Source organism: Juglans microcarpa x Juglans regia, chromosome 1S (assembly GCF_004785595.1).
Source record: "Juglans microcarpa x Juglans regia isolate MS1-56 chromosome 1S, Jm3101_v1.0, whole genome shotgun sequence".
Classification (NCBI taxonomy): domain Eukaryota; kingdom Viridiplantae; phylum Streptophyta; class Magnoliopsida; order Fagales; family Juglandaceae; genus Juglans; species Juglans microcarpa x Juglans regia.
This window is the reverse complement of record NC_054595.1, coordinates 22,358,267-22,385,090: the sequence shown is the minus strand read 5'-3', so window position 1 is coordinate 22,385,090 and position 26,824 is coordinate 22,358,267. Positions and strand designations below refer to the sequence as shown.

Below are 26,824 nucleotides of genomic sequence, written 5' to 3'. Positions count from 1 at the left end.
ACTCAATACGTAGAATATTTAATTAAACAGTATAAAGTATAGATTCAAGTTTTAAAATCTCAAATTTTTACTATAGTATCGTATTAAATTACGACTTGTTTAAAATTAAATTTATAGAAAGTAAATATATATAATTATTCTAGTTGATTTTCAACATGTTGGATAAGATTGTGGGAGACTACCCTAGCCTAACTTTGAGGCTTTAAAAAACAAAGAAAAAAAAAACTCAAGATCATCCACTGCACCAGCTAATCGTTAAAAACAAAGTGTAGCAAGAGAATTTTTAGTTTACGTGTGTAATATGCTAACAAGAGAATATTTTACTAACTCTTGTTTTTCTAAAATTAGATAATTAATATTTTGCATTAATTAATATGATAAATAATGTTACCTCTATTAAGTGCTATGGAATTAAAATAAAAGAAAATGTGACATATAGTATATTCTTCCAGCGTATAGAGTTGTGGGGGAATTTGCTTGGCGCCTGCGGTCGTTAAATACGGAGCCAGCCCCTCCTACTTCCTTCGCTCCACACACAGCTCCAGGTCCTCTGTTTCCTCTCTTTCTCTCGCGTTCTACAGGACACTCTCTTTGGTATTGCTCGACGTACGCCATTTTCTTTCGCGCATTGAATTTAACATGTGTTGTTGTACGTGAAAAAGCAAGGCACTGGAGGAATCTCAGTACTCTTCTCGCTAGTACAGTAAAGGCAAGAGGTAATTGTTTGCTTAAGGGTTTCGAATGAACTTTTCGTCTTCATTTTTTTCTAAGAATGAAATGCAGAAGAATATTGTTGTTGGATTTTAGTTCTTGAAACTCGGTTTCTGTACTGGGTTACGGATTGTGCACATTTTTAAGTTAGATTCACTCAACAATATCAGTCCTGAATGTTTCTAGATAGTGTGTTCCACTTCTGCTTGTTATTTTGATTATGAAGCACTAGGAGAGACTTCGACGCCGGGAAAATTTGAAACTCAGACTCAAAATTCTCGGGATTTTTTTTCTCCTGATCTGTTTCTTTTTAGTTTTTACCGATCCTAAAATACCTTTACATAAAGTTTTCTAAAATTCAACTAAAAATAAAAGAAGGAAAGTTCCGGAAATCAAGAATTCGTTGAGGTGCAGGAAAATCAAAAGTTTCTATCTTTTTGGATAGAAATCATGTAATTTTTTGAGAAAACTCGACGTCTTTTTTTTTTTTTTAATCTCGGTACGTCTTTAATCATTTTCTTTTCGAGAGGTTCCGGGTTTTTTCATTCTGTCTCTTATTCTCTTATTCTCAGTTTGGATGGTGAGAAATTTAAGAAAGAAAAAGCTCTGATCCCTCCCAGACATCTTCACAGCCTCTTTGGTTTCATTTTAGCTGAATATCTGAACTATCTTTAGCAAAGCATAATTATTCTCAGGTCAGGACGCTTTATTAATAATTTCACTTTTCTCTACAAATTTTCATGTAATTTTGCTCAAATTGGGATTTTTTGGTCGCCAAAATGATTTCTGTCTGTGCCAAACTTTTGGGTCTTCTGGTATGAGTTTACTATATGGTATCTGTTTGCAGCTTTTCCTGCTTAGGTAGACCTTCCATTTTCCGTCGCATTTCCTTTACATCCATCCTTTTCTTCTACATCTTTCTGCAGTAACATATAATCTGTAACGTTTATCTTATTTATGCTTTTGTCGACGAATTCTGCTACTAATTAAGAGCGCTATAAGCCGAGCAAAAAAAAAAAGTAAAAAAAAGAGCGCTATAAATTATGTAGCTATACTTTCAGAAACAGCAAAGAGAACGGTTTGACCAAAACATGTTTTGAAATGTCTCTGATACCCTTTTTTAATGCCAACAAGAACATTTAAAAAAAAAAAAAAAAAAAAAAGCAAGAAAAAACTTTACGTTAATCGTCGCGTTCCCTTATTTCAGCCACAACTAATACATAATGTTAGATTAGTAATTGTGATATCACTTTATTGACTTGTACCCTTCCTATACTCTTTATCTATTTCTCGCCTTTTTTTGAGATGTCATTGCTTGTTTGTTTCTTCGTCTTGTGCGACCCTCAAATTTGAAAGCCATCTGCTTCCCCATATCAGTATATGCAGCTGTGGAAAATTTTGGCTTCTCCTTTTATCGTCTTCTTAAACTAACCTGTTGTTTTCTGTTTGTTTCACCGCCACAGCTCATAAGTCTAATAGTTTCCACTCGAACGAGTCTGACTCACCGCCTGACTTTTCTGGGTTGCATGTTAATGCTTATGTTATAAATGTGTCACATATTGATATTTTACTTTAATGTCTGTTGCAGATTTCAGGATACTAGAGTTAAGGCATTTTAAGACCGTGCAAGAGCTTGTGTGACTGAGAAGGTCTAGTCATGGCTAAGGAACTGCAAGTGCTTAATGCCCTTGATGTTGCTAAAACACAATGGTACCATTTCACAGCGATTGTGATCGCTGGCATGGGCTTTTTCACTGATGCATATGATCTCTTTTGCATCTCTCTGGTGACCAAACTGTTGGGCCGCTTGTACTATTACGAGGTAGGCTCTCCTGATCCTGGCTCTCTGCCTTCAAATGTCTCGGCTGCTGTCAATGGCGTTGCCCTCTGCGGAACCCTTGCAGGGCAACTCTTCTTTGGCTGGCTCGGTGACAAAATGGGCCGCAAACGTGTATATGGCATGACTCTCATGCTCATGGTCATTTGTTCAATTGCCTGTGGCCTTTCCTTTGGAAAAAATCCCAATGCTGTTATTGCTACACTATGCTTCTTCAGGTTCTGGCTTGGCTTTGGGATTGGCGGTGACTACCCGCTTTCTGCCACTATCATGTCTGAGTATGCCAACAAGAAGACCCGGGGAGCCTTCATTGCTGCAGTGTTTGCAATGCAAGGTTTTGGAATTCTAGCCGGTGGGATGGTTGCTATTATAGTTTCAGCAGCTTTCAAGGCCAAATACCCTGCCCAGGCTTATAAATTTGATAATATTGGCTCCACTCCTCCAGAAGCTGATTATGTCTGGCGAATAATTGTAATGTTTGGAGCAATCCCAGCTGCACTTACATATTACTGGCGCATGAAAATGCCTGAAACTGCTCGTTACACTGCCTTGGTTGCGAAGAATGCCAAACAGGCAGCTGCAGATATGTCCAAGGTTCTGCAGGTTGAATTGGAGGCTGAACAGGAGAAAATTGATGACAGAGAACGAGGAAATGATTTTGGTTTGTTCTCTGCAGAGTTTGTTTCCAGACATGGGCTTCATTTGGTTGGAACCACGACTACTTGGTTCTTGTTAGATATTGCCTTCTACAGCCAGAATCTGTTTCAGAAGGATATTTTCACTGCCATTAACTGGATTCCCAAAGCAAAAGAAATGAGTGCTCTAGAGGAGGTTTTCCGAATTGGCCGGGCACAAACTCTTATAGCTCTCTGCAGCACTGTGCCAGGGTATTGGTTTACTGTGGCATTCATTGATAAGATCGGGAGGTTTGCTATTCAATTGATGGGATTTTTCTTCATGACTGTATTTATGTTTGCCTTGGCCCTTCCCTATCATCACTGGACCTTAGAAGCCAACCGAATTGGTTTCGTTGTAATGTACGCCCTCACGTTTTTCTTTGCAAATTTTGGTCCAAATGCCACAACATTCGTCGTGCCAGCAGAGATTTTCCCTGCAAGGCTAAGGTCAACATCTCACGGTATATCAGCTGCAGCGGGAAAGGCTGGGGCAATAGTTGGGGCATTTGGATTTCAGTATGCAGAAAAGAGTTTTGGGGTGAGAAGTACACTTATTACGCTTGGTGTAGTCAACTTCCTTGGGATTGTGTTTACTTTCTTGGTGCCTGAATCAAAAGGAAGATCATTGGAGGAAATGTCTGGTGAAGCTGAGGAAGAACATGAAGTTGAGGAAGAACATGAAGCCTCTCCAGAAGTCAAGGCAGCAGGCTAGTTATGACCTTAGAACTGTCTAATATGCTCTTTACATATAGCCTAAACATGGAATAAGCTCTTTTTCACGTTGGTTGCTTTTCTACATGTCCTATTTCCCATTTATGCCCTGTCTTCTCTGCAACCAACACTAGTTCATGTAATAAAACATCCCTTGCTGATTGTTGTGCGAAAGTGAAATAATACCTCGTTGGACTGTGAGTAGTGACTGCCTGAAGTTGGTGTTTCTAACTTGAAATCCCTAGTCCAAAATTTATAAATTCGTTTCTGTTGCCCAGAAGATGGAGAAATTTGGATACTGAGTTGAGATGAAAGTTGAAAGTTAAATAAAATATTAATAGAATATTATTTTGTAATATTATTATTGTTTTGAGAATTGAAAAGGTTGAATTGTTTATTATATTATGTATGAAAATTTAGAAAAATTGTAATGATGAGATGAGATGAAATACTTTCACTATCCAAACGGGATGAAATCTTATAATGTTAGGTGTAACCAATTCACTATGGATGCCTAAGAAATTCCACTTAAATTGGGCCTTCTTTGAGAACAGTGGAATCTAGAGGCTGGTCATGAATTAAATCAGGGAAGAAGTGTTTAGTTTTACATTATTTCTTTTACAGGTATGCAAATTTTGTCAAGGGCTGAGTTTGCCACTCTGTAGGTTCACTTATCGTAGTACCCCAATTTAAGAACCGAACTATTTCATGACATTCTAAACGCATATGAAGTTCACAACCAAACCCTAAATAGTAATTAGGACCTTATCGAAGTGAATGTTAATGAACAATTAATGATCAGAACCTCTCACACTTATTGATTACCTTATAGCCCTTCAGTGTCTTTTTCTCTTTTATTTTTTTGTAGGCAGAAATAAAAAAAATAAAAAAAAAATTCCGTTTTGAGTTCTTTATAAAAACCAAACATAGTAATTACAAAAGCATCTCCTAAACTTACAATGTCGGTTTCTGAATGTACGCATGCATATGCGAATGTTCGTTCCATTCGGAGTCGCTTGGTTGCTTGAAGTTAAAATTGCAAGGGACCCATGATGCATTGTGTAAAGCTGCGATAATATTGATCTGTCTCTAGAGTTCCGACTATGCAAAGACAAGTGCTTTGAATATATCGATAGCAACCAAAAATAATATTGATATCAATAAACCTATTATAATGTGGGATATGCACGTAGGGTTAAATTAAGGATACATTAATACATGAGTGGCCTAAGATCAGGACGGATCCTTCGTATTATCCAAGGGATTCAATGATGAAACCAAGGATGTGAAAAATAGTAATGCTACATATAATCGTAGACCGTACAACGCCTTATAGTCGTTTCGAAAAAGAGTAGGGTCTACTATTAAAAAGTTAATTTTTTTTTTTCATGTGGATCCCATATTTATTCACTTTTTTAAAAGTGATTGCGCGATATTTGCATGTTTACGACTGCAACTATTATTTTTCTCATATAAAACTTCCAAGTTAAACCATACTCTTTCTTCTTCTTCTTTATTTATTTATTTTTTTTATCTAAGTGCAACTCGACTTCAACGGATAATGATACATGTAAAAAAATTTTATAATTATGTTTAAAATGGAGAGCATTTATGTAAAATTTGAAATCTAAATATATATAAAAAAAATAGTATTTATTATGAAGTAGGGATACAAACTATTTGAGAAATTTTTTTCACCTAATTTTGTTTTTCTGTGTATATGAATCCATAATTGCTTATCCACCAAACAGTATAAGAATAAATATTTTCCTGATCACTTAATAGATCTCCTTTTAATTTAGCAATTGGGAGTGCAAAAAGTGGAAGAGTGTTGGGTACTCATTAATATTATAACATCATCCATGTATCATGAAATGCAGGTAAAGTGGGGAATGCAATGATCTAGGGGAGATTTGATGTGTAGATGTCCCCACACCATCTCATACTTGGGACTAGTGGTGGTGTCAACTGGCTCAACTACTGTCATTGCCACAATCAATCATGCATGTGTACCTAACTTGCTTGCTAGTCATATATAATACCAAATATATTACATATATCAGATTAGCCCATAGTATATGGTATACATAAATTAAACTCAAGCATGCAGCATAACTTATACATTGGATATAATACTTGAGTTAAGGAAATGAGGGAACATGGGCCATGACCCCACTCGATCGCAAGTCTCCATTAAACTGTCCAGCCAGAGAATATTCTCTCTCTCTCTCTCTCTCTCTCTCTTCTGCAAGCATCAAGCAGCTCTGAAATCTCTTTCGATCCAGAATGTATCGACAAAGTTAAGGAAGATCATTATATCAATTAGTGACCTTTAAATATATACATATTTGGTGACAAATGCCAATCAAAGATCACTTGGCTTCAGAATAATATATATGCTTCGATCAGCTTGCTGGCTCATGTGACCAGTAGCACACTGTTTTGGGCATGCAGATTCTGGAATAAGTTAATTTATATAATTAATTTAGATGCATGGATCGATGGAAGCCCGGCCACTTTCCTTCCTTCCCCAGCAGGCAACAACACTTGGGAGAGAGACGATCTGGATCCCATCATGTGTGGCATGCAGTACTTGTGTTGGAACAAACTCCAAATCCAAGGTCAGGTACCAAATTCCGTGGTAGCCCAAGGCAATTTTCACGTAGGCAGGAAAAAAAATAATATTATAAAACACTAAAAAATGCGGCGTTTTACGAGGCCAATATGGTAGAAATAATAGGATCAAATTTTGGATAAACAAAAGAGGATGTTGATTAAAAACAAATCTCAGGGCTAATCCTCAAACAATATTAACCGGAAACTCCGAAACTTTCGTTATAATAAAAACTCAGAAAAGGATATCCGTACACTTTTCCTCCCAATATTATATGTACCGTCTTGATTGCATTTAAAATCCACCTCAACTTATTTCATTTTATCATTATAATTTTTCTAAATTTTTATACAAAATATAATAGACAATTCAACTTTTTCAAATTTTAAAATAATTTTTTCAAATTTCTATATAAAATATAATAAAATAATTCAACTTTTATTCTATTATTATAATCAAAAAATATTTTATAAAAATAAATTTATAAAACTAATTTTATAATAAAACTAATTTTACATGCAATAAACTTCTCTATCTTCCTAAAGCATTTTTCATCAAAAAAAAAAAAAAAAAAATCATATATTTCCTTGATCTTTTCCGTTTACATTAATGGATGATCTCTTCTTTTTGAATTCCGATCAACCACTCCCTCCTCCTGCACTGATGATCCATGGGTGTCCTGTACAAACAAATCCAAGCACCTTGATCATGAATTCATACTAATAAAGTTGCTTCAAGTTCTTGGAACGAAAACTAATTAAAACTCAATTTGTTTGGCCGCTAGCTAGGAAGAATGTATAGAAGGAAACTTTCTGTGAAACCAAACATAACAGTACAACAAAGAAACAAATGGCACTTACTCAGAACTTGCTCCGCCGATAATCTTCTAGAAACGTCCTTGCAGAGCATCCTTCTGATCAAGTCCTTTGCCGACGGAGACACTGACTGGAAAAACCTAGTTGGAAACCTGAGATTGGCCCTCCGCACGGCGTCGAAGATCTCCACCGCGGAGTCACCATAAAACGGAGGGAACCCCGCTAGCATTAGGTACAAGACGACGCCGGCGCTCCAGACGTCGACCTTCTCGCAATAATCCGCCCCGGACAAGACCTCGGGGGCCACGTAGTAGGGCGAGCCAACAACCCCACTCATGAGCTCGCCGTCCTTGAAAGTCTCCGCAGACCCGAAGTCGGCGAGTTTGAGGCGACCGTTGCATTCTTCGAAGAGGATATTCTCGGGCTTGATGTCGCGGTGGGCCACGCCAAGGCTGTGACAGTGGGCAATGGCCTGGACGAGCTGGGACATGAGAATGGCAGCCTCGGGCTCGGGAATGACACGGCGGCTGACGATGCGGCTGTAGAGATCTTCGGGGAGCAGAGGTCGAGGACCAGGTGGAGATGGAAGTCGTCCTCGTAGTGGTTGTGGAGGTTGACGATGTGCGGGTGTTGGGAAAGGAGGTGGAGGACCTTGGGCTCGGCAATGAGGGACTGGGAGTCGAGCGAGTCACCGGTGGTGAGCCGCTTGTCGATCGACTTGACGGCGTAGTGGGAAGCAGTTTCCGGCGAGATGCAACGGAAAACGACGCCGAAGCGCCCCCGGCCGATCTCCTCGCAAAGCTGGTAGTGAAGGTTGAGAGCCTCAGTCATTAGTTTGGAATGGGGTGTTGGGTTGTACGTAATAGTAATAGTATGAAAGTGAGAGAGTAACGTCGTGACTTTGAGGGTTGTTTTAAAAGAAAAGATTTCGGAATGTTTTTGGGGGAATATTCGTGGACCTCAATGGTGAATCAAACGGATGATGGCCACGTGGGTGAATAGACGGCTGGATATTGATATTGCTGAAGTGTTTGAGTTTGAGTAGGAATTCAACGTTGACTCCGTACCGTAAGAGATTGAGGGTTAGGGGGGAGAATGGGGAGGAGATCAAAGTTGATCGGTTAAGGAGTCCATGAAAAGCAAAGAGGAATTTTCTAAACCTTTTCCTAGTAGTAGTAGTAACTAACTAATTACTACACCCAACGAACTAACAGTACTCGTCTAGTCTTACGTCTCTCACCAACATGAAAACTGTCCTTCATTTCATTTAATGATGTTTTAAACGGGATTACATGAAGAGTAATTACGATTGGAAGTTTGGCACTCCTTAAAAATAGTGAGATAAATTATTAAACAAATAGTTTTTTATATGAATTCTGAATATTTTATTTTTAAAAAAAAATACTTTGATTTACATATTATAGAATTGTAAATATAATTTCTTTTAAATATAACACAATTATATCTTTTTAAGTGGTTAGCTGTAATATTAATAGGGTAGTGTTAGGCTGCCGCCCAGCAATGATTGCTGGGCATGCCGCCTAGTACAAATTTATCTTTTTTATTTTTTCATATTTTTTTAAAAAAAAAAAAAAAGAAAAGTACATCAATATATTAAGAGTCACTTTATTAATCATTAAGTAAAAAAAAAAATATATGAAATGTCAAAGTGAGGAAGCAAACTCAAGTAACATACTAACATTTCTCATATTATTAATATGTGATATAATTAAGCTGTAATGTCAAAACGAAAACATGATCTACAACCTTTTGTTCTGATAAAAGAGGAGGATATAATTATAAGATTGGAAAATGATAAAGTTAATTACAATCTCTGAATTAATAATCATTACTAAATATTTAGTAATGTTAGTCTTTACCTTATAGTTTATTATTTCCAGTTACATTTCATGTTGATGTAACAAGTTTTAAGTAGCTTTATATATTAGTCACCTAAAAAAGTCACTTAAAATATGTAAAATAACAGTGTGACCAGTGATGAAAAAATTTAAGATGAAGAAGAGCATTTCATTAATTAATGTTATAAGATTCAACCTAATAATTTTATTTTATATTTCATTAATTAATGTTATAAGATTCAACCTAATAATTTTATTTTATTTTTTCAAATATCAATTTAAAATTCGGCTGGATCGAAATTTGAGCATATAATTCTTTAATTTGAGCTGATTGCGGGGACGTAATTATTGAATTATTGAAAAAAACTTTAAACGAACAAAACCAAAGCAGAACATAAGAGTCGGACATAAACATGATCATGTGCAAGAGGAAAATAATTAAGTTGGTTAATCAGGATATGAATATTGTAATTATCATAAAAACACATGCATCGATCATTCCACGTACAGCATTCACACCATTATTTTCATTCCTCATGTCACTTTCCTGCTCTAAGTATTTCTTGAAACCAAATTAGCAACTTGATTTTGGCTAAAGGGCAGCGTCCCTTGTACGTAAACGTCGTGATCCAAAATATGTTAGTTACTATCTTTTCTTGAACTCTGTTCCATGTCAATCTGTTCTTGCAACGGCTGCTCCAAGCTGACAGAAGATTCGTGCTCTGGTGAAGATTTGCATTCTGACGAAAAACACAACTGAGGAACACAAAACGAGTCTCTGCTTGTGGTCTGCTTCTTAACCAGTGAAGATTCAGCTGTAGAGCATATATCCTCGTCTCTTCTTGAGGTCTCAGCTCCATTTTTAAGCTTAGGTAAATTATCTCCTTGTGGCTTTTCCTCCACCATATGCTGTGATCTCTTCCTATTGAGTGGAAGATTCTCGGAATTCTGAATTTTTGGCACCTTCTGGTCGTTTGATGAAATGGTAGGACGTGGAGCATTTATCTTCAAGGCAGTTGCTGAAATGGCCAAATTTTCAGTACCCTGATCAGAATTATCAACAACAACTTCATTTGTGCAATTAGTGTCGGAGGCCCTAGAAGCTGCTTCTGTTTCCCACATCTTGAATATAGCTTCAGTCAAACGTTCTCTAGCTAAATCTAACTCAATTATTGGTTTTGGGTAGTTCAATCCCATCTCTACTCCTGAGGCTTTCAGTACAGAAAAGGGTGCATCCCAAGGATGATGAATCCACTCAGTTGGCATCCGTGCTAGCTCCGGCAGCCAATGTCTCACATATTCACCCTCTGGATCAAATTTTGAGCCTTGAACCTGACTCCAAAAAGTTAGATTGATGAGAAAAAAAAATCACATTTTCGTCCTGGATCAAAGTTTGAGCATTGAATCTGAATCCAGAAAGAAAAGACAGAAGTCCCAAAAAAAATGAGGTGCAAACAGGCAGGAAGGGGAAGTTTAAGAAATTAAAACTCACAGAATTTACAGCTCACACAAGACAGCACTCAAACGCAAGAAGACACCATACATCACACTTTGCCACAAAATTACAGGACATGGCCACATGATGGAGAGTAAAGAAATGAAATCTTTTGTTTGGTCTTGAAATTCAGTCCAATTGCTTGTTATAAATTCAATTTCAAATGCTCTTGTAATCAAAGGAAACCAAACATACCTCTGGACTGTCCAGTCGCTCAAGTTCATGGCCATCTGGCAAGCTACCTGAGACATACTGCCAACCAAGGATATCACTTTCTAAGTCTGCATCCAAAAGTGTGTCCCAGAAATACTTCATCCCCCATTTCCATGGAAGAAGTAGAACTTTCACTGCAAAGCTTGAAACAATCACTCTTTCTCGATTGTGTATCCACCCAGTTGCCCAAAGTTCTCTCATTCCCGCATCAACTAATGGGTAGCCAGTCCTACCCTGTCTCCAAGCCTTAAAATAGGTTCGGTCAGCATGCCAAGGGAAAAATTTTAAGTTGCTCAGTATTGATCTCTCATGAGTGAAGGGAAAGTTAAAACAAAGATAACGGGAGTATTCTCTAAGTCCGATGGCCTTGAGGAAAAGAGCCACACTATCTTCCCCCAGAGAGTTCCCTTCTTTTGTCCACAATACATGTTTCCTCCGCACATATTGGAAAACTTTCCGTACGCTTAGTTCTCCATAATGAAGATATGGGGATAAAAGTGACGTTGAGTGTCCCCCAACCTTTAGCCTATTCTTAGAATAGTCGAGCAGATGCAGCTCAACAAATTCAGTCAGAGCCTTTTCAGCATTACTCCATCCCGGAAACCATACTCTTCCTAGCAAGGCATTGCTAGATTTTTCTGATTCGTCTTCAAGACCCAATTCCTCTATTGAAAAATTTGTAACAGTTCCTGTTGTTGATACAGAAACAGCATTTCTCAGATGATCACTCCCAATGTTTTTTCGTTCTTTCTTTATTCTATACACATTGACACAGAAATAATATGTAGAGAGATTAGAATCTGAGCTGAAACTCATGAAAATTTTTCTGACAAAGGAAGTTATCGAAACGGCAGCACGACTACCTTTTTAGCTTTTACATCACTGGAAAATCGTAATATTTTAACCTTTGAAGTTGACAGTTTGTTGCGCTATCACGGAAGTATATACCGAGCTAAAAGAGGTTCTGTTAAATTAACGTACCTGCAGCTGGTACTAATTTCCATGGAGGAAGAAGTAAAACGGGTTGCATTTGGAAGTGCAAGCACTTGTTCCAATATGCCTCAAAGGTTGTAAAAGCTTGTCCACTTTCATCAAGTACTTCCCACGGCTCATACAACAAGTCTCCATTATAGCTTTGCACAGAAATGCCTAGCTCCACCAGTTTTTCTTTGATGTTGTTATCTCGAACAAGTGACACAGGATCTGGGATTAAATAAAAAGAAAATTACAGCTCTTCAGATGTACAAGAGGGCACTAGAGTTTTACAAGTTGTTTCCCTCTCACTCATAGACTTGTACTTTCTTTCTCTTCGAACACCATATTCTGGATTGGTGTTGATAATCATGCCAACATCAGCTATAAACTCAAAAACCAACAGCTATAATCATCTGAAGATCTATACGTGATGCAGTTTGCTATTGAATAACGCAGCATTCACGTACAATGGTTATATTATCAAAGTGTATATCAGTGGAGTCATCTACATTGAAGAAAGGAAACCAGAACATACCATAAAGATGGCTGAATACTACTTTTGTTGCGCCGACGGCTTCAATGCACTCCAAGAGACTGGCAAGAATACTGTCGGTTTTTATCAGCATAAGTTCCGCCCCAAGGGACTTCAGGGACTGTTTTAAGTGGACTAGAGACTGCTTCAGCCACCACCTTGAAACTCGACCTGGATAAAACTGTCCTTCCTCTTTAGGGCACCATATATAGACAGGAAAAATTGAACCATCCTTAGCAGCTGCAGCTAAGGCAGGATTGTCCTCCATTCTGAGGTCCCTCCTAAACCAAACAACGGTCTTGATGCTACCCCCCATATTAGACGATCGAATACGATTCTCCAGGATTAAGTTCTAAATTTCAAAGTGATTACAGTATTTTCTCTTCACCTCTACTTCAGTGCGAGGAAAACCAACAAGGTTCTTATCGCTCGCGATATTCTATGAAACAATTTGACAGTGTTCAGTTTGAGATCAAACCCCACAAAGCAACTCAAAACAAAGACAACCATTTACAATAAACTATTGACCGTGAATTTGATACGTTGTTACAAACCTGTTATTGCACCTTGGTCGAGTATCCATGATTGTACTCTTCAACTGGAACTCTGTATTGAAAACGTTAGGTTATTATAGATCTGAGAGAAACTAGAATATTCCTCAGTAATACATACCAAAGAAAATTATCCACAATTACCTAATAGAGTGAAAATAGACTATAAAAGGCAAAAAAAAAAGAACTGGCGCGCAGAAGATAATGGATACAAAGGAACGAACTGCAGCCACTTCTATTTTGATCAATTATTTGACGGATACTATATACCCAGTAATCCACTAGTCTAGCAACCAAAAACAACGATAAAATCCCCAAAACTAGGCGTCGATTGCTTTGTGTTTGTTGTATGTATTCACAAACCCTGAACTGTATAACGTACTATGGCGTTTATGGTTGAACAAGGTGAATCGGAGATCAAAGGTCTTTTTGTGAGTGTTTCACGGATTTGGTGTGAAATAACGTGGGGCAGAATAAGATTGATAGAGGACGATGGTTCTGTCGGTTGTCGTGTAGTGCTCTCGTTGTCTCGTACCTCTGCCAAACACGACTCCCAAATCCCACCGTAGAGAATCTTGGAAGCAGTGCTGCGTATAGTAAGCAAAGCCCGACAGTAACCTGAAACCTGAAAGGTTTAGGAAGGGACAAAAAAAAAAAAAGAAGAAGAAGAAAACAAAAGTAGATTCTCTCAGACTAGGGGCAAGTTTGTCTTCCTTGCCATTAAGGTTTGCCCTGGCATACATCATGGGTTTGGTACCACGTTTCTGGATGATTTCTGGCAATGATTTGGACCAGCCCTTGAATCTTTCAAATCTCCTTATCGTTTAGAATAAATGAGGTCGATATTTCTTCTACACAATCAAGCGAAGCAACAGTATTATTTAATCAGAATTGAAACCATCTTTGGATATACGACTTCTTTTTCCCTTTTTTATCTTTCTCTTCTCTTCTCTTCTCTTCTTATTTTGTTCTTGAACTGCCATGACACCGACAACTTAATTTTCACGCATGGCATCCTTGTGAAATGAATTTATCAATAGGTCGGATTAGTAAGTGATGTGACAGCCACAAATTGAAAATTTGAATTACCAAGACATATTACTTTAATCAACTTATTCTTAATACAAATTTTTAATAGACTAATGCTAGCCTGCCGCCCAAAAGCCACCGCTCGATTTGACAGTTTGGTATTTTTTTTTTTTTTACCGAATGATAAAAAAAGTATTTTTTAATATAATGATGTATTTTTTTATTTTTTAAAAATATTTAAATATATTAAAAAAATGTAAAAAAAAAAGAAAAAAAAAACTCTGGGCATACCAATGGGACAGCATAGTAGTACCACTCTTTTTAAAAACTAAAATTTATCATATTTAGTAAACTGTAAATTAAATAAATATCAACCAGATATTAAGTAATGCCAGATATAATTTTAAAATATGTAAATTTCACACATTTTTTTAAATAATAAATTTAGAATCTATTATTAAAAAAAATTATGTCTCAAATTTATTTATTCTTTTCAAATAAGTTACACGAATTGCAAACTTTGCATACCATAAAATTATAAATATCATTTCTCTATATATTATGATGTATCTACTAATGAGATTCTAATTTATGATAAAAAAAAAAAAAAAGATATGATGATGTATCAATACAAATTTTTAAGAGAAACGATAGTTGCAAGTCATAAATATATAAATATTGTGTAATTATTTTTTTAAAAAAATAAAAAAATATATGATATTTATATAAAAAAATTAATAATTTTTTAATAATAAATTTTATTCTTTTTTAAAGTGATTATATAATATTTACATACTCTATAATTATATATAGTATAATTTTTTTTATAAAAGATAAATAAAATTGATTGTAGGCAACTTCTCTCATATTTACTCTTTTCAAAACTTTTTGGGTAAATAATTAAGAATGGAAAAGACGTACCAGTAAGGACAAACCCATGCCAGATCTGGATTTTTTTCATCTGAAAAATATCAATCACTCTTGCTAGAATTCTATTAGAGAGAGCCATTAAAGCTCACATCTACTTTCTATTCATTTTTTAATTTATTCAATGTTTATTTTCAAGAATCTCTTGCAAGGATGTTGCATTGTATAGACATGAGAAAGAGGTGAAGATGAAAATAGCAGTTGCTTTGAGGAGAGAGAGGGACGAAAATTATTGAGGAGAGAGAGAGGAAGGGAGAAAGAGAGAGCAACAAAGGAAGTGAATGGGAGAGATAAGTTGCAATCCGTTTTATTTTTTCATTGTGAGAATCTATACGTGGCATAATATTATTGGACGGTGTAAATCTATTCTTATCACCCATCCGGCCCCAAGCATTTCTCTTTTGAAAAAATATTGAGAGTAGCCACTATTGGAAGCAGTCAGTTTTGCACACTCTACGTGACATCATCCAAACTACATATTTGAGAAATTCAAAATTAGAGAGAGACAATGAGAGAGAGTGGATATGAGAAAGAGACCAAGATGAGAGAGATAGTGGAGATGAGAGAGAGTGACGATCAGAGAGAGAGAGTGAGATGAAATAGAGAGCTGATGATAGAGAGAGTGAAGATGAGAGAGACCGAGATGAGAGAGTGACGACGAGAGAGAGACAATGAGAGAGAGGAAGAGAGAGGGGTAGAAGTCGTCTGCTGCGTTCTGCACAAAAACAAAATAAACAAAAAACAAAACAAAACAAAAGGACAAGAAGCAGTCACATAGTGTGCAATGTGTGCACAACTACAGTGGCTGCTCTGTTGCAATACTCTTCTCTATTAATAGATGATTAGAAGTAAAAATATAGATCCTTAAAAAAAATAGAGACGGATGTAATAAAAATGTCATGGAGATTAAAAAATTTTGTATAATAAAATATCATAAGATTTATAAAACTCAATCCAGAAGCCTAACCTAATTCACAAGCCATCGAGGATCAAACTCACAAGACGCACGGCATGCCCCATAACCCTAAACATGGATCCATGTCCCACCTCAAATAATTCCATTCTGTGGTCCAACTCATTTTACTTGAAAAGCCTATTACGGAAAGGCATATAGAAATCTACACAACATGTGGCCATCAAAAAGGTCCATCAGAAGGGAGCACAACATAGATCGAAGTTCCACTCAAAATGCATATGGAAGCTAGACATCATGGCACCATTTCATATAAGCTCCATTCTACGCTAAACATATAGTTTAGGTGCCTGATTTCTTATCTCCATACACAAACTCAGTTGAATGAACAAACTGAAGAACTCGTCATGTAAATTATGCCAACTAGGTGAGAGATCTGCATCGAGCAAAAACCTCAAAGCAAAATTTCTGGGCAGTAAACAGCTTCTTTTCGAGACAAACATCAGTATCATATACATGATCACCAGAATTTGCTGACAACAATGTTATAAGAAAACCCGAGATTGGAAACTACAGACCCCAGCAATAAAATCCTAAAAAGTTGGGGGTCAAGTAGTCTGTTCAGGAAACCATAATTTGCCATGACAAGCAATGAAATGAATTCAAGAGTGGACCACTGATACAATATCCATATTCGTAGAATAGCAGTCAAATTATCGGTACACGTAACACACCCATTTTCACCTGGGAAGCATCATAGCAACAAGGAAGCCCAAATTCCCCTGTATCGGGTATCATAGCCACGAGCCCCCAATCAGCCTTCTCAGGTGGCCATTATTTAATAGTTAAGCTATATGTATTTTGTGTGCAACTAATTGAAGCATGAAATTGTATTTCATTCGGTCACCCAAGAAAACCCCCCCAGATGTTCTCTGATAACAAAACCCTTTGAAACGAGTGCTTAGTTTGCACGGTCTCTGAGGACTTCAAGATCCATTTCAGTTGGGTCTGTTGCCTGAATCTCATAATGGATGCCCTCCAGCTCCCTTCTGAACCTTTGCTTTGATGTTGCATAGAGCATCTTAGCACGGATTCTAGATACAGCCGGAGACCTAGATTATTGAAAACAAAAACATTAACACCAGAGTTATTGGAAACAAATAAATTAAATCAAAACACAGAACTACAGCTAAATACATTCCCCTGCTTTAAGATCCTTTCACAAGGAAATGAAAGTCAGAAGCTTAAAATTATCCAAACATTGAAATCTATATACACATTACCATAGCCACATAAATGAATATAGAACAAATAAGAACTTCAGCAATTCACAAAATGGCCCTCGCCAAGATCTATCTCCAGCATCACTTCCATGGAGACCACATACCAACTCTGAAAAATTATCAAACATCAATGTTTTTAACCGTATACTAAAACATAGTGGGCCATGCTACCAAAGCAAGGGCACAATTATCCTCAAGACCACCAATTGATTCAAATATTACTTTAACCATATTATTACAAGATTCAAACACAAGAAATCCTCTACTAATGAAAGCATCCTCTCCAAACGCTCAAACCATAGCACTTACCATAGAGAAATCTCAATGCCATCCAATTCATTAGCACTCTGTCTACAAACGTGGAACACCAAGGATGATATCCCAACAGACAAAGGGCATATCATCGTGGTAAGGTCCATTAAGTTTACACACTTTTTGTGTAATAGTGCATAGGGGCATCTAGTGATAAGAAAAAGGTCTATGGGAGCCACAAACCTGTATTATAAGCTATTCTCCCTACAGACGAACATTGGCAACCACATAATGACAAGTTTATAAAGTCAGGAGAAACCATGATGATAGAGAGGAATCAAGGAAATGGTGAAGTGAAGCTAAGTACTATAACGACAATGATAAACAACATGTTCCCAGGAAAACAACATTGAGATATTGACTTGTGTTAAGAGTAATAATCAGAGAACATGCAAAAAAAGATCAACCTAACAGATCATATAAGTCCATCGACATAACACGCTGAGGGAAGAACACAAGGTGGTAATGTATGACTGGCTCCTTCTCAATGTACACATCTAATTCTCATTCAAACGAAAAAAATAAATAAATAAACTCAACTAATGAATTTAGACTGCAAGTACGGCACTATAGGCTTGGCTGATGAAACAAACCCATGAGAGTATCAGTATCACTGGCTTGAACACAATATTAGCCTGAATTTAAAATAAGAGGACCTAAGGCACATTTGATGAGTGCAATTGCACAATAACAGGACCTAAAATGATAGAGTTAAGCATTTGCAAACTAGACCAACCATGCAATAAAAAATATCTTGCTCTTCTGGCAGTTCTCAGAAGTCACAAAGTCATAGTCATAAACCGCATATCGGCAATCATTCTCTGGCAAAGATGCAGTGAAGTCATCGTAGCTTTCAGCTGGGCCTCCAGTTTTTTCGACCACAACCTCTTTTTTCTTCTCATCAATCTTGAAAATTACATAGCGGTGCACCTTCTTCCTCTGCAGTTCAAGGTACGTGGTCATGCTTTGCTCAGCAACGCCCATGCCAGAGGAAGCATTTGTCTGAAAATGAAATTCGAAAGTTACAGCACTTGATCATCAGCTATATTGCAAATGAAGCTTAATTATTTGTGATGCCAATAATAGTACAACTATAACAATATACCAAAGAGACTTCCATATTATTTGCAACTTTTGTAAAACATGATGATCCCACAAATATCCTTCAAGTCAAGGTCCCAAGATTGTCATTCCAGCCCCATATGAACATCTTTTCTTTTCTTTGGGAGGTTTCTGTTGGTGGAGCTAGGTTACCACCCCCCCCCCCCCCCCCCCCCCCCCCCCCCAGGGGTTTGTCCTATGGTTAAGGGGGCACACAAGAGTATTCCAATTTTTTCCAATCGCTCTCTTTCTTTTCTTCTCTGGTCCAAGACATGGCATAAAGTTATGGCTGCTCCCAACAACAACAATCGTTCATGAAGCACGATTTCTAATGCAGTCAATCTTGATATGCACAATGCTTCAAGATTTTCCCAGGTTATACAACTCCTTACAACATGAGGGCACAGACGTTTCTTAAGAGCTAACAGTGTAACACTACAATTGATCATAAATATGGGAATTAAATTCGTAATGCCAATGCAGTGGATCCCAATTTAAAAAATTCCGCTTTTGCTGTGTAAAGACTTACGAATTTTTTACCCCTCAAAAAAAAGAAGAAAAATATCTCATTGAAATATATATCTCTTCCCCCCATTTGCTTGCTTATAAAAAAAAAATAAAAAAATAAAAAAAGAAATCCCCTCCCCATTTGCATGCAACTAAACACCGAATAACTACTGGCATTCAAATCAAACCTAAAAGCCTTTCAAGTCAAGGAATCAGAAAGTCTGACACAGTAGAAACGGAAAATTAGTAATGCAAAGCTATCTTCGAGTTTTTGGAGTAAAAACTCCAACAAATCAAAGCCGAGAACTTTAAAGAAAGTTACTCTGAAGTACAATAGAATAAGATCTATCTCAGATTTACATACACGCGCCTCATAATAATAATACTTAAAAATAAAGCACTAAAACATTAGATCTAAAGGAAACGATTGCAAAAACAAAACGAAGCGAAAAAAAACAAGGAAAACGAAATGAAAACTTGTGGTGAAAGCTTAAGCTTACCCCCCTCCCCCGGTAAGACATGGCTGCTTTGGTTGCAAGCTCACAATGAGAGAGAGAGAGAATGTAGAGAGAGACAGAGGACAAAGAAACTGTAAGGAGAGGAAAGAAGGATAAAAAGCAGCCACCGAAGAAATTCAACGAAAAAAAGAATGATTATCGTAAAGAAAATATTCCTCTCCCTCTGGTTTGAGAGAGAGATTTCGTGTTTTGACGGAAAAGAAAAGAAAAAAGAAAGCGCCGCGTCAGTGTATTCTTTTCCTGAAAAGGACCGCCATTATCCGGTGGACGGAAGGGCAGCTAAGGCTAGCGTCACGATCAGCTGTTAGACTTCCTGATGACAGACGAGTATTTTAGCGTGGATTTGGACGGTTGGTGTGACATGTCTCAGTGCGATTATCTGAGGATGATGGTATTCGGATCTCACGGTGTTGAAATATGTAACAGAATTATGTGTGCGCTTCACTGCTTTGGGTTCCTTTTTTTTTAAAAAAATTTGCATTCCTTGCGTCAACTTGGGTCAAATCACTGGAGACTTTTCAATGGCCATCAATTGGAAATCATCAATCGACTATACGGAGTAAATTTTATTATTTAATTTATATAATAATTCTAATTCTTTTAATAAATAAATTTAATAAGTAAAATATTTAATTAAATAATATAAAGTATAGAGTCAAAATTTAAATTTAAGATCTTTACTTTGTTGGGAAGCATTTTTAATGGTATTATGGGAAGAATTTATCATGGAATCAGTATAGAGGTATTGATTTCGAATTTTAGGTTACGTTAAGAGCTGGGTGCAATTAAGTTTGTCTAAGTTGAGTTTAAATTTAAGTTTAACTCAATATCTAAATACACAACTTATAAATTATTAAACATCACTCAACTCATGACTTTTTTATACGTGAAACTCACAACCTTTTTTAATTTAAAACATCTTTACACTCGGGATCCATAATCTTTTTAAACTTCTCATAAATGCACCTAAACTCATATTAGGTAGGTCTAATAAAAATCACTTTACTATCTCAACTCACTACTATTTATAAAGAATTAGACTTATTTCAGTTTAGCTCAACATCCAAACGCAACCTAACTCTATACTATATTCATTTAATTAAATATTATACGTGTTAAGCCTACTCATTAAATTGGAGTCTGGCTCACACGTAAGAAGAAGTGTTAAGATAAGAGCTGAATAATAAAATTTCTTTCTTTACATCAATTTAAATTTTTGAAGAAAAATTAATTTCACTATAGCGGTCTAAGGACGGGCGGTGGCTTACCCATCAATGGCCAATGTGTGCACAAGATAAAACAAACAATCAAATAACAAAAGGTCATAGGTGTTTAAGGAGTAATGTTTATGTAGTGAAGGGGTGTCATAGGGATTATGAAGTGACTTAATATCCACTTCATGAGTTTTGATAGCTGGCCTATAAGACCAACCGTGGGCTACAGTTGGAGGCTCAGAGTGCACCCGATCTATGATTTGTCGCTCAAGGTAAACACTTTTGTTATGTACTTTGATCAAAATTTTCTAACAGTTTCAAAATTTCAATGCATGCAAAACCATATTTTAGGAGGAAACTAAAGAAGGGAAGAGCAAAATCAAGAGATAGAAAGAGAATCAATCAGGTCATCAAAGTGAACAAGATTTTGATGACGGAAGATCATCACCTTTGGGTTCTTACTACTGTTTCTCTAATTCATATGGAATTGTAAGAATCTTTTAAAGATGAAACTGTTTATCCTCAACTTTGGGCAAAAAGAAGTTGGGATTCTCAATTTCTTCAAGGATCATTCAAAACTTCAAATTAATAGACAATTAATGGGCTCAAGGTCTCGGGCCAGGAAAAACGGGGAAGATGGAACACAAATTCGATCCCACCTTGAATGTTTTGTTGGATCATCAATATTAAGCTTAGAACGGGCCTCCATCCTGGGCTTAATACTTTAATTCTACTAGTGTTGGGATTTAATACTACGTTCTACCACTTCATCGACCGATCCTGTCACCCAACATTTGTAGTTTCTTTTGTCCATTCTTTTTACTATTTATTGTAAAGTGCGAAAAGATATAGAATATATATATATATATATATATGAAAGATGACATATAGATGTAAGGAATGGACTAATTCTGCTGCTGGCATGGGAGATACTTAATTTATTTTGACCATTGCTATTAATATAAAGCTGGTCTTTCATCCCCACTTTTGAATATTCCAATGTTACCTTCAACCAATGGACGTGCTGCAGTCCGAAAAGGAACCCCAGCATAGTACGCACGTACGGTTGGATATATATGTGTGTGGTTGTCTGCAAATTGCCAATATATATATATATATATATATATAGAAAGATGAATTTATATATATGTTTCGATGCAAGTTAAGTGTTTTGCCGGTGACAGCATCAACCAAATATAACCATTAAAAAAAAAAAAAAAAGTTTATAATTTTGGGAGACGAGTTTGGATGGCTCGTGGAATCGTTCAACGTATACCCATTTGAAGAGGTCTGCATGTATGTCATGATCTGTGGGTCTGCAAAGTTCCAGACACTAATATAATGTTGGGTTTGGAGAACAAGCTAATTGTCACTCTCAGAAGTCACTGTTTCATTCACTTTGCTAATTGTCATACTACACCTACTACTTGATTCACGTACGCAGCACTCTCAACGTCACTAGTCTTGAGTTCATTATTTTGAACAAAATGGATCCTTGAAACTGACCTTGTCCCCCTCATCGGCAGGTATGCGGTGAGGAGAACTCAGGTGCGGGAAGAAGGAAAAAAAATGAAAAATAGAAAAAAAATAAAAATAAAAATAATTTTGTGATAACATGTCACTATGCCACGTAAGGTTGTTGGACATGATTTCTAGTAAGTTGGGATTTAAAGAAATATAAAATGCGTTAATCCAAACTTTGACATTATATACCAGTACCATCGAAAGTACTACTTAACAAGATTTTTATTTTAACTCCTTACAGCAGCATGAGAAGGACCTTCAGTAATTTAAAACATATTGTGTCGTGCATCAATAAATGAATATGATTTTCTTACATCAACGTTACCAACCCAATAGTTGTCGCCTTAATATTTACCATATTTTATAAATTATATGTTGAAAGTGACAAATTTTGTTATAACAAAATATCAAATCATGTTTAATTTAACATTAATATTTTATCTTTAGAGAATAGATTATAGTTTTGCTTACAAATTCTAATTAAAAAATGATCACCTTTGATGCAAGGTAACTCACCGGGAAGAAGAAAGGAAGATACCTGAATAGGATCATGTGACTCGGACAAGTTAAACACCTGTAATGTACGTAATCTATACCGCTGTCCCTTTTTTTTTTTTTTTTTTTTTTTTAAGGTTTCCTTCCAAAAGTAAGTTGTACTTGCCTTCGTAATTAAAAGGATGATTTATAATCTTGAGGCATACAGTATACCTTTATAAAAAAAAAAAAACAAAGACACATCTATATATAGAATCAGTACTCTTATTAAAAATATATATTATGAACGATATATTTTATTATTTTTAATTATACTTAATTAATGATGTACGTAGTACATGATTTTAAATGATTTCATGTGCAAACCACTTAATAGCAACGAGTACTTAAACTATTCCACGTAAAACATATGATTAGTAACGATAAATTTTAAAATAAATAACAGTATATCTCTCTATATATTTACACCATACTCTTATATATATATATATATATATATATATATATATATATATAATTCGGATTCAAGAAGTACACACTCTAAACTTCATGATTTATATTTTATTATGCAAAATGGAAAATGCTAGTTGAGCTAATAAAAGTGATGGATAAAAGTGACTGATTGACTTTTTTATTTTTATTTTTTTATTTAATAGTTAAGAAAGTGAATATTAATAAATTTGTATTTTTTTCTATTTTTTAAAATATTTAAAGATATATAAAAAATTATTAAAGAAAAAAGAAAGATAAAAAAGTGCTTTTGCACTTATCAGTTTGAATCTTGATGTCCTTGTAGCGCTATCCTATGCAAAATATCGTCCGTCTTTTAAGGAAAATGGTGGGCGGGATTATGATGTTGCTCTAATCCAAATTTGTGCCATGATCAGTTAATTACCAATCATTGAATTCACATTAATTCTTATAAGAAAGTTATATATGATTTGCATGGGTTTGTGGTAATGCATTATGTCTCCCTTTCATTTTCACTCTCACTCGTCTATTAATTCTCTTTCTTAATTTATCCATCGTAATTAATATATAAATGCATGAGATCATGTATCATGTGGCATTATTTAATTAAGACTAATGACTTGGTAATTAACTTCAGTACAGTATATAGTAGTACTGTCTCTTTTGTATTCATGTGTCGTTGCTTCATGGACAAGAATAAATTGCTTGACACGTAGAAATAAACTATGATGAAAACTAATAACGGCAAAAAGAAGAGCCGTAAAGGAAGAGGCATATCAATATGATGACTAATATATATATATATATATACACTAGATAAGAGCTTACGTGCAAGGCACGTATTTATTATTGAAAGTGCTACTGCATTTCTAATATGGTAGATATGAATTTTAAGATGTATATCAATTAAAACATAAAGATAATCATTAATCTATGCAAAAAATTTTACAAATTATTATAAATATATTTTAAAAAAAATGAAGAAAACAAAAAAGGTAAAATTATTGAACACATAACAAATCTAATATTTAAAATTAACTAATTATATTGAAATCATAATAAGACATGCACTGCTCCACTCGTTATAAGACCAATTAGACATGTACATAGTAATAACAACAACAACAACAATAATAAATGAAAATAAAATAAGATAATAATATTTTTAATTTTTCAGAAAACTACATAGATGTAAGCGTTATTGGAATGATAAAATGTAAAAAGAGAGTATTAATTTGAAATTTTAAAAAGTATAATTTTTTTTTCAAATGAAAATATTATTAATTTAAAAAGTGATTTATTATGATTAATTATTACGAGAAATAATACGAAGCAATTATTATTTTTTTGAAACGATATCATGTAGTAATAAAATATTATTCTTTAAATTTAAAGACAATATTTTTATTTTTTAACTTAAATATAATATTATTATTCTTTTTAAATCTGGAATTGCAAAATAAAAGTATGTTCTTATCAAAATAATTTTCAAATGATAAAAAGTGTTATTAATACTTTTAATAATATTATTAAAAATGCATTAAAAAATAGATTAATATGGAATGCGTTATCACAAAAAATAAAATAGTAAATATGATAAATTAAAGACTAATTATAAGTTGATGCAAACCTAAAAATAAAAATTTCATTTTGTAAAATGAAAATATTATTAGTCCAATGACTATGATTTATTTTTATGAATTACTACGAAAAATAATATGAATATAATTGTTAATTTTTCAAATGATAGTATATCCGAAACATACTATTATTTTAAAATCTAATTAGAAATATAAAAAAAAAATCCTAAGTTGTTAATTTGTTTCACAAAAGTTTAATAAACAAAAATCTTTAATTGAGATTATTTGTAAGATATTAATATTTATTATTATTATTATTATTATATTCTAATTGATATTAGAGGAACAAAAAATCTAATTATATTTTTAAACATGAATTAGACAACAATAACGTGATTATACAAATGAGGACAAAAGCATAGTTGTGCACATGCGCTGCGACAAAACCGGTTAAAAAAAAAAAAAAAAGGAAGAAAAACGGATGAACAAGAGTTACTGTTTATCATTGTTTCGAATCGATAGCCACTTTCTATCGGTAGCTGTGACCAAAGGAATTAATATTATAATCACTTTGAATAAGTGGGATCGATCGATGATGACTAGCTAAAGTACTGAGAATTAACAGTAAAACTTTACTTGTAAATTGTAATTAATTATACTCTGACTATATATTCAAGGTTAATGAAAATAGACCCTAGTTTATTATACATCTTATCCTGCAATTCTTCGATCCATATATAGCTCATAATCCACATTTTTTTTTATCAATTTCATAAACATTAAAAATATTTCTCAATATATAATCTTATATGTAAGTATTGTTTTCCATTTAATATATAGATGGATCATATATATTACTCTGCTTCTTTTTGGTAAAAAATTAGGATATAAAAAGAGGTAAATTTAATTATTTATATTTTATCTTAACATTCTTCTTCATATTTGGCCAGCCAGATCAGTACCTTTCAACAAGTGTGCTAACACGTAAAGTATTTAATTAAATGTGATATAATACTATGAAGTCAGAATTAAAATTTAAAACCTCTATTTTAATATTATGTGAAATTATCACTTATCTAAAAACTTAAGCCGATGACAATACATATAGATATATTTAATTATTTATATCTTCTCTTAATATAAATACAAGTAAATTCAATTAATCTTGAACTTTTGACCAATCCAATCGATCGTATGTGGACGTGTCAAATTAGCTAGTGTAGCAAATTATATAGATCAAGGCATATTCATCCAATGGGAAGGGGGAAGGTATCTTGCATGTCATGTAGTCTTTGAAGTTAGCTTGTGGCGCCGTCTTTGACTTTCAGGCTGCATCACGAATTCCAGTACATCAACCTAGCCAAAGGATTCGTGCATATATGTCTTTTTAATTAGTTTTAATTTGCTCTTTAAGCAATATCAAATTTTGACGCATGCATTTATAACAACGTGTGCGTGCATGTATTTTGACGCATGCACTAACAACAAGCGTATACGCAGCAGAAAAAGAAAAAGAAAAAAAAAAAAAAAAGCAACACGACGAAGCACATTTATATAGGTAAACTTTTCCATAAATTGAAATTAATTATATATGTTGATTGTTTTTAGTGTTTTCGTTTTCTGGCTAGCTGCTATTCGGAATTCTGTGCACAGGATCGAATATAAAAAACACAAGGAAGGGGCAGTATTGTTATATATCGTATATATGATCTGATTTCAACCTAAAAAAGTGGTTATTATACAGAAGACTAACACATGTTGACCATGACTTAGTAGCCTACAAGATTGACTCTGACCATTGTGTAGTACAAAATACCTACTCTCAATAGGAGTTATTCTACTCAGCAGCTGATGTATATATCACACACTTGCTAACGTGGATATTTATTTATTTATTTATTTTTCTTCAGCAGGTATGTGATGTAAGATTACTGAGTAATATTTTTCATTCCCAATTTTT

At 34.8% G+C, this 26,824-nt stretch overlaps 3 protein-coding genes and 1 pseudogene across 3 annotated transcripts; 1 reads left to right on the top strand and 3 right to left on the bottom strand.

Annotated features, from left to right (window-relative positions):
* The first annotated feature begins 472 nt into the window (after window positions 1–472).
* On the top strand, window positions 473–4,137 carry LOC121245462 (low affinity inorganic phosphate transporter 1-like). The gene is made up of 2 exons (XM_041143539.1): window positions 473–716; window positions 2,300–4,137. Exon 2 carries the CDS (start codon window positions 2,369–2,371, stop codon window positions 3,935–3,937), a length of 1,569 nt encoding a protein of 522 aa, XP_040999473.1. The 5' UTR covers window positions 473–716; window positions 2,300–2,368; the 3' UTR covers window positions 3,938–4,137.
* Window positions 4,138–7,107: 2,970 nt separating this feature from the next.
* Window positions 7,108–8,255, bottom strand: LOC121247112 (annotated as a pseudogene).
* Window positions 8,256–9,646: 1,391 nt separating this feature from the next.
* LOC121247067 (cryptochrome-1-like) lies at window positions 9,647–13,618 on the bottom strand. The gene is made up of 7 exons (XM_041145400.1): window positions 13,135–13,618; window positions 12,952–13,045; window positions 12,443–12,839; window positions 11,914–12,135; window positions 10,915–11,621; window positions 9,840–10,556; window positions 9,647–9,732 (listed from the first exon to the last, which is right to left on the bottom strand). Exons 3-6 carry the CDS (start codon window positions 12,753–12,755, stop codon window positions 9,864–9,866), a joined length of 1,935 nt encoding a protein of 644 aa, XP_041001334.1. The 5' UTR covers window positions 12,756–12,839; window positions 12,952–13,045; window positions 13,135–13,618; the 3' UTR covers window positions 9,647–9,732; window positions 9,840–9,863.
* A 2,898-nt stretch (window positions 13,619–16,516) lies between these two features.
* LOC121246976 (actin-depolymerizing factor-like) lies at window positions 16,517–19,776 on the bottom strand. The gene is made up of 3 exons (XM_041145306.1): window positions 19,563–19,776; window positions 18,191–18,456; window positions 16,517–16,971 (listed from the first exon to the last, which is right to left on the bottom strand). The coding sequence occupies exons 1-3, from the start codon at window positions 19,581–19,583 to the stop codon at window positions 16,821–16,823; spliced, it is 438 nt and encodes a 145-aa protein (XP_041001240.1). The 5' UTR covers window positions 19,584–19,776; the 3' UTR covers window positions 16,517–16,820.
* Window positions 19,777–26,824: the final 7,048 nt, after the last annotated feature.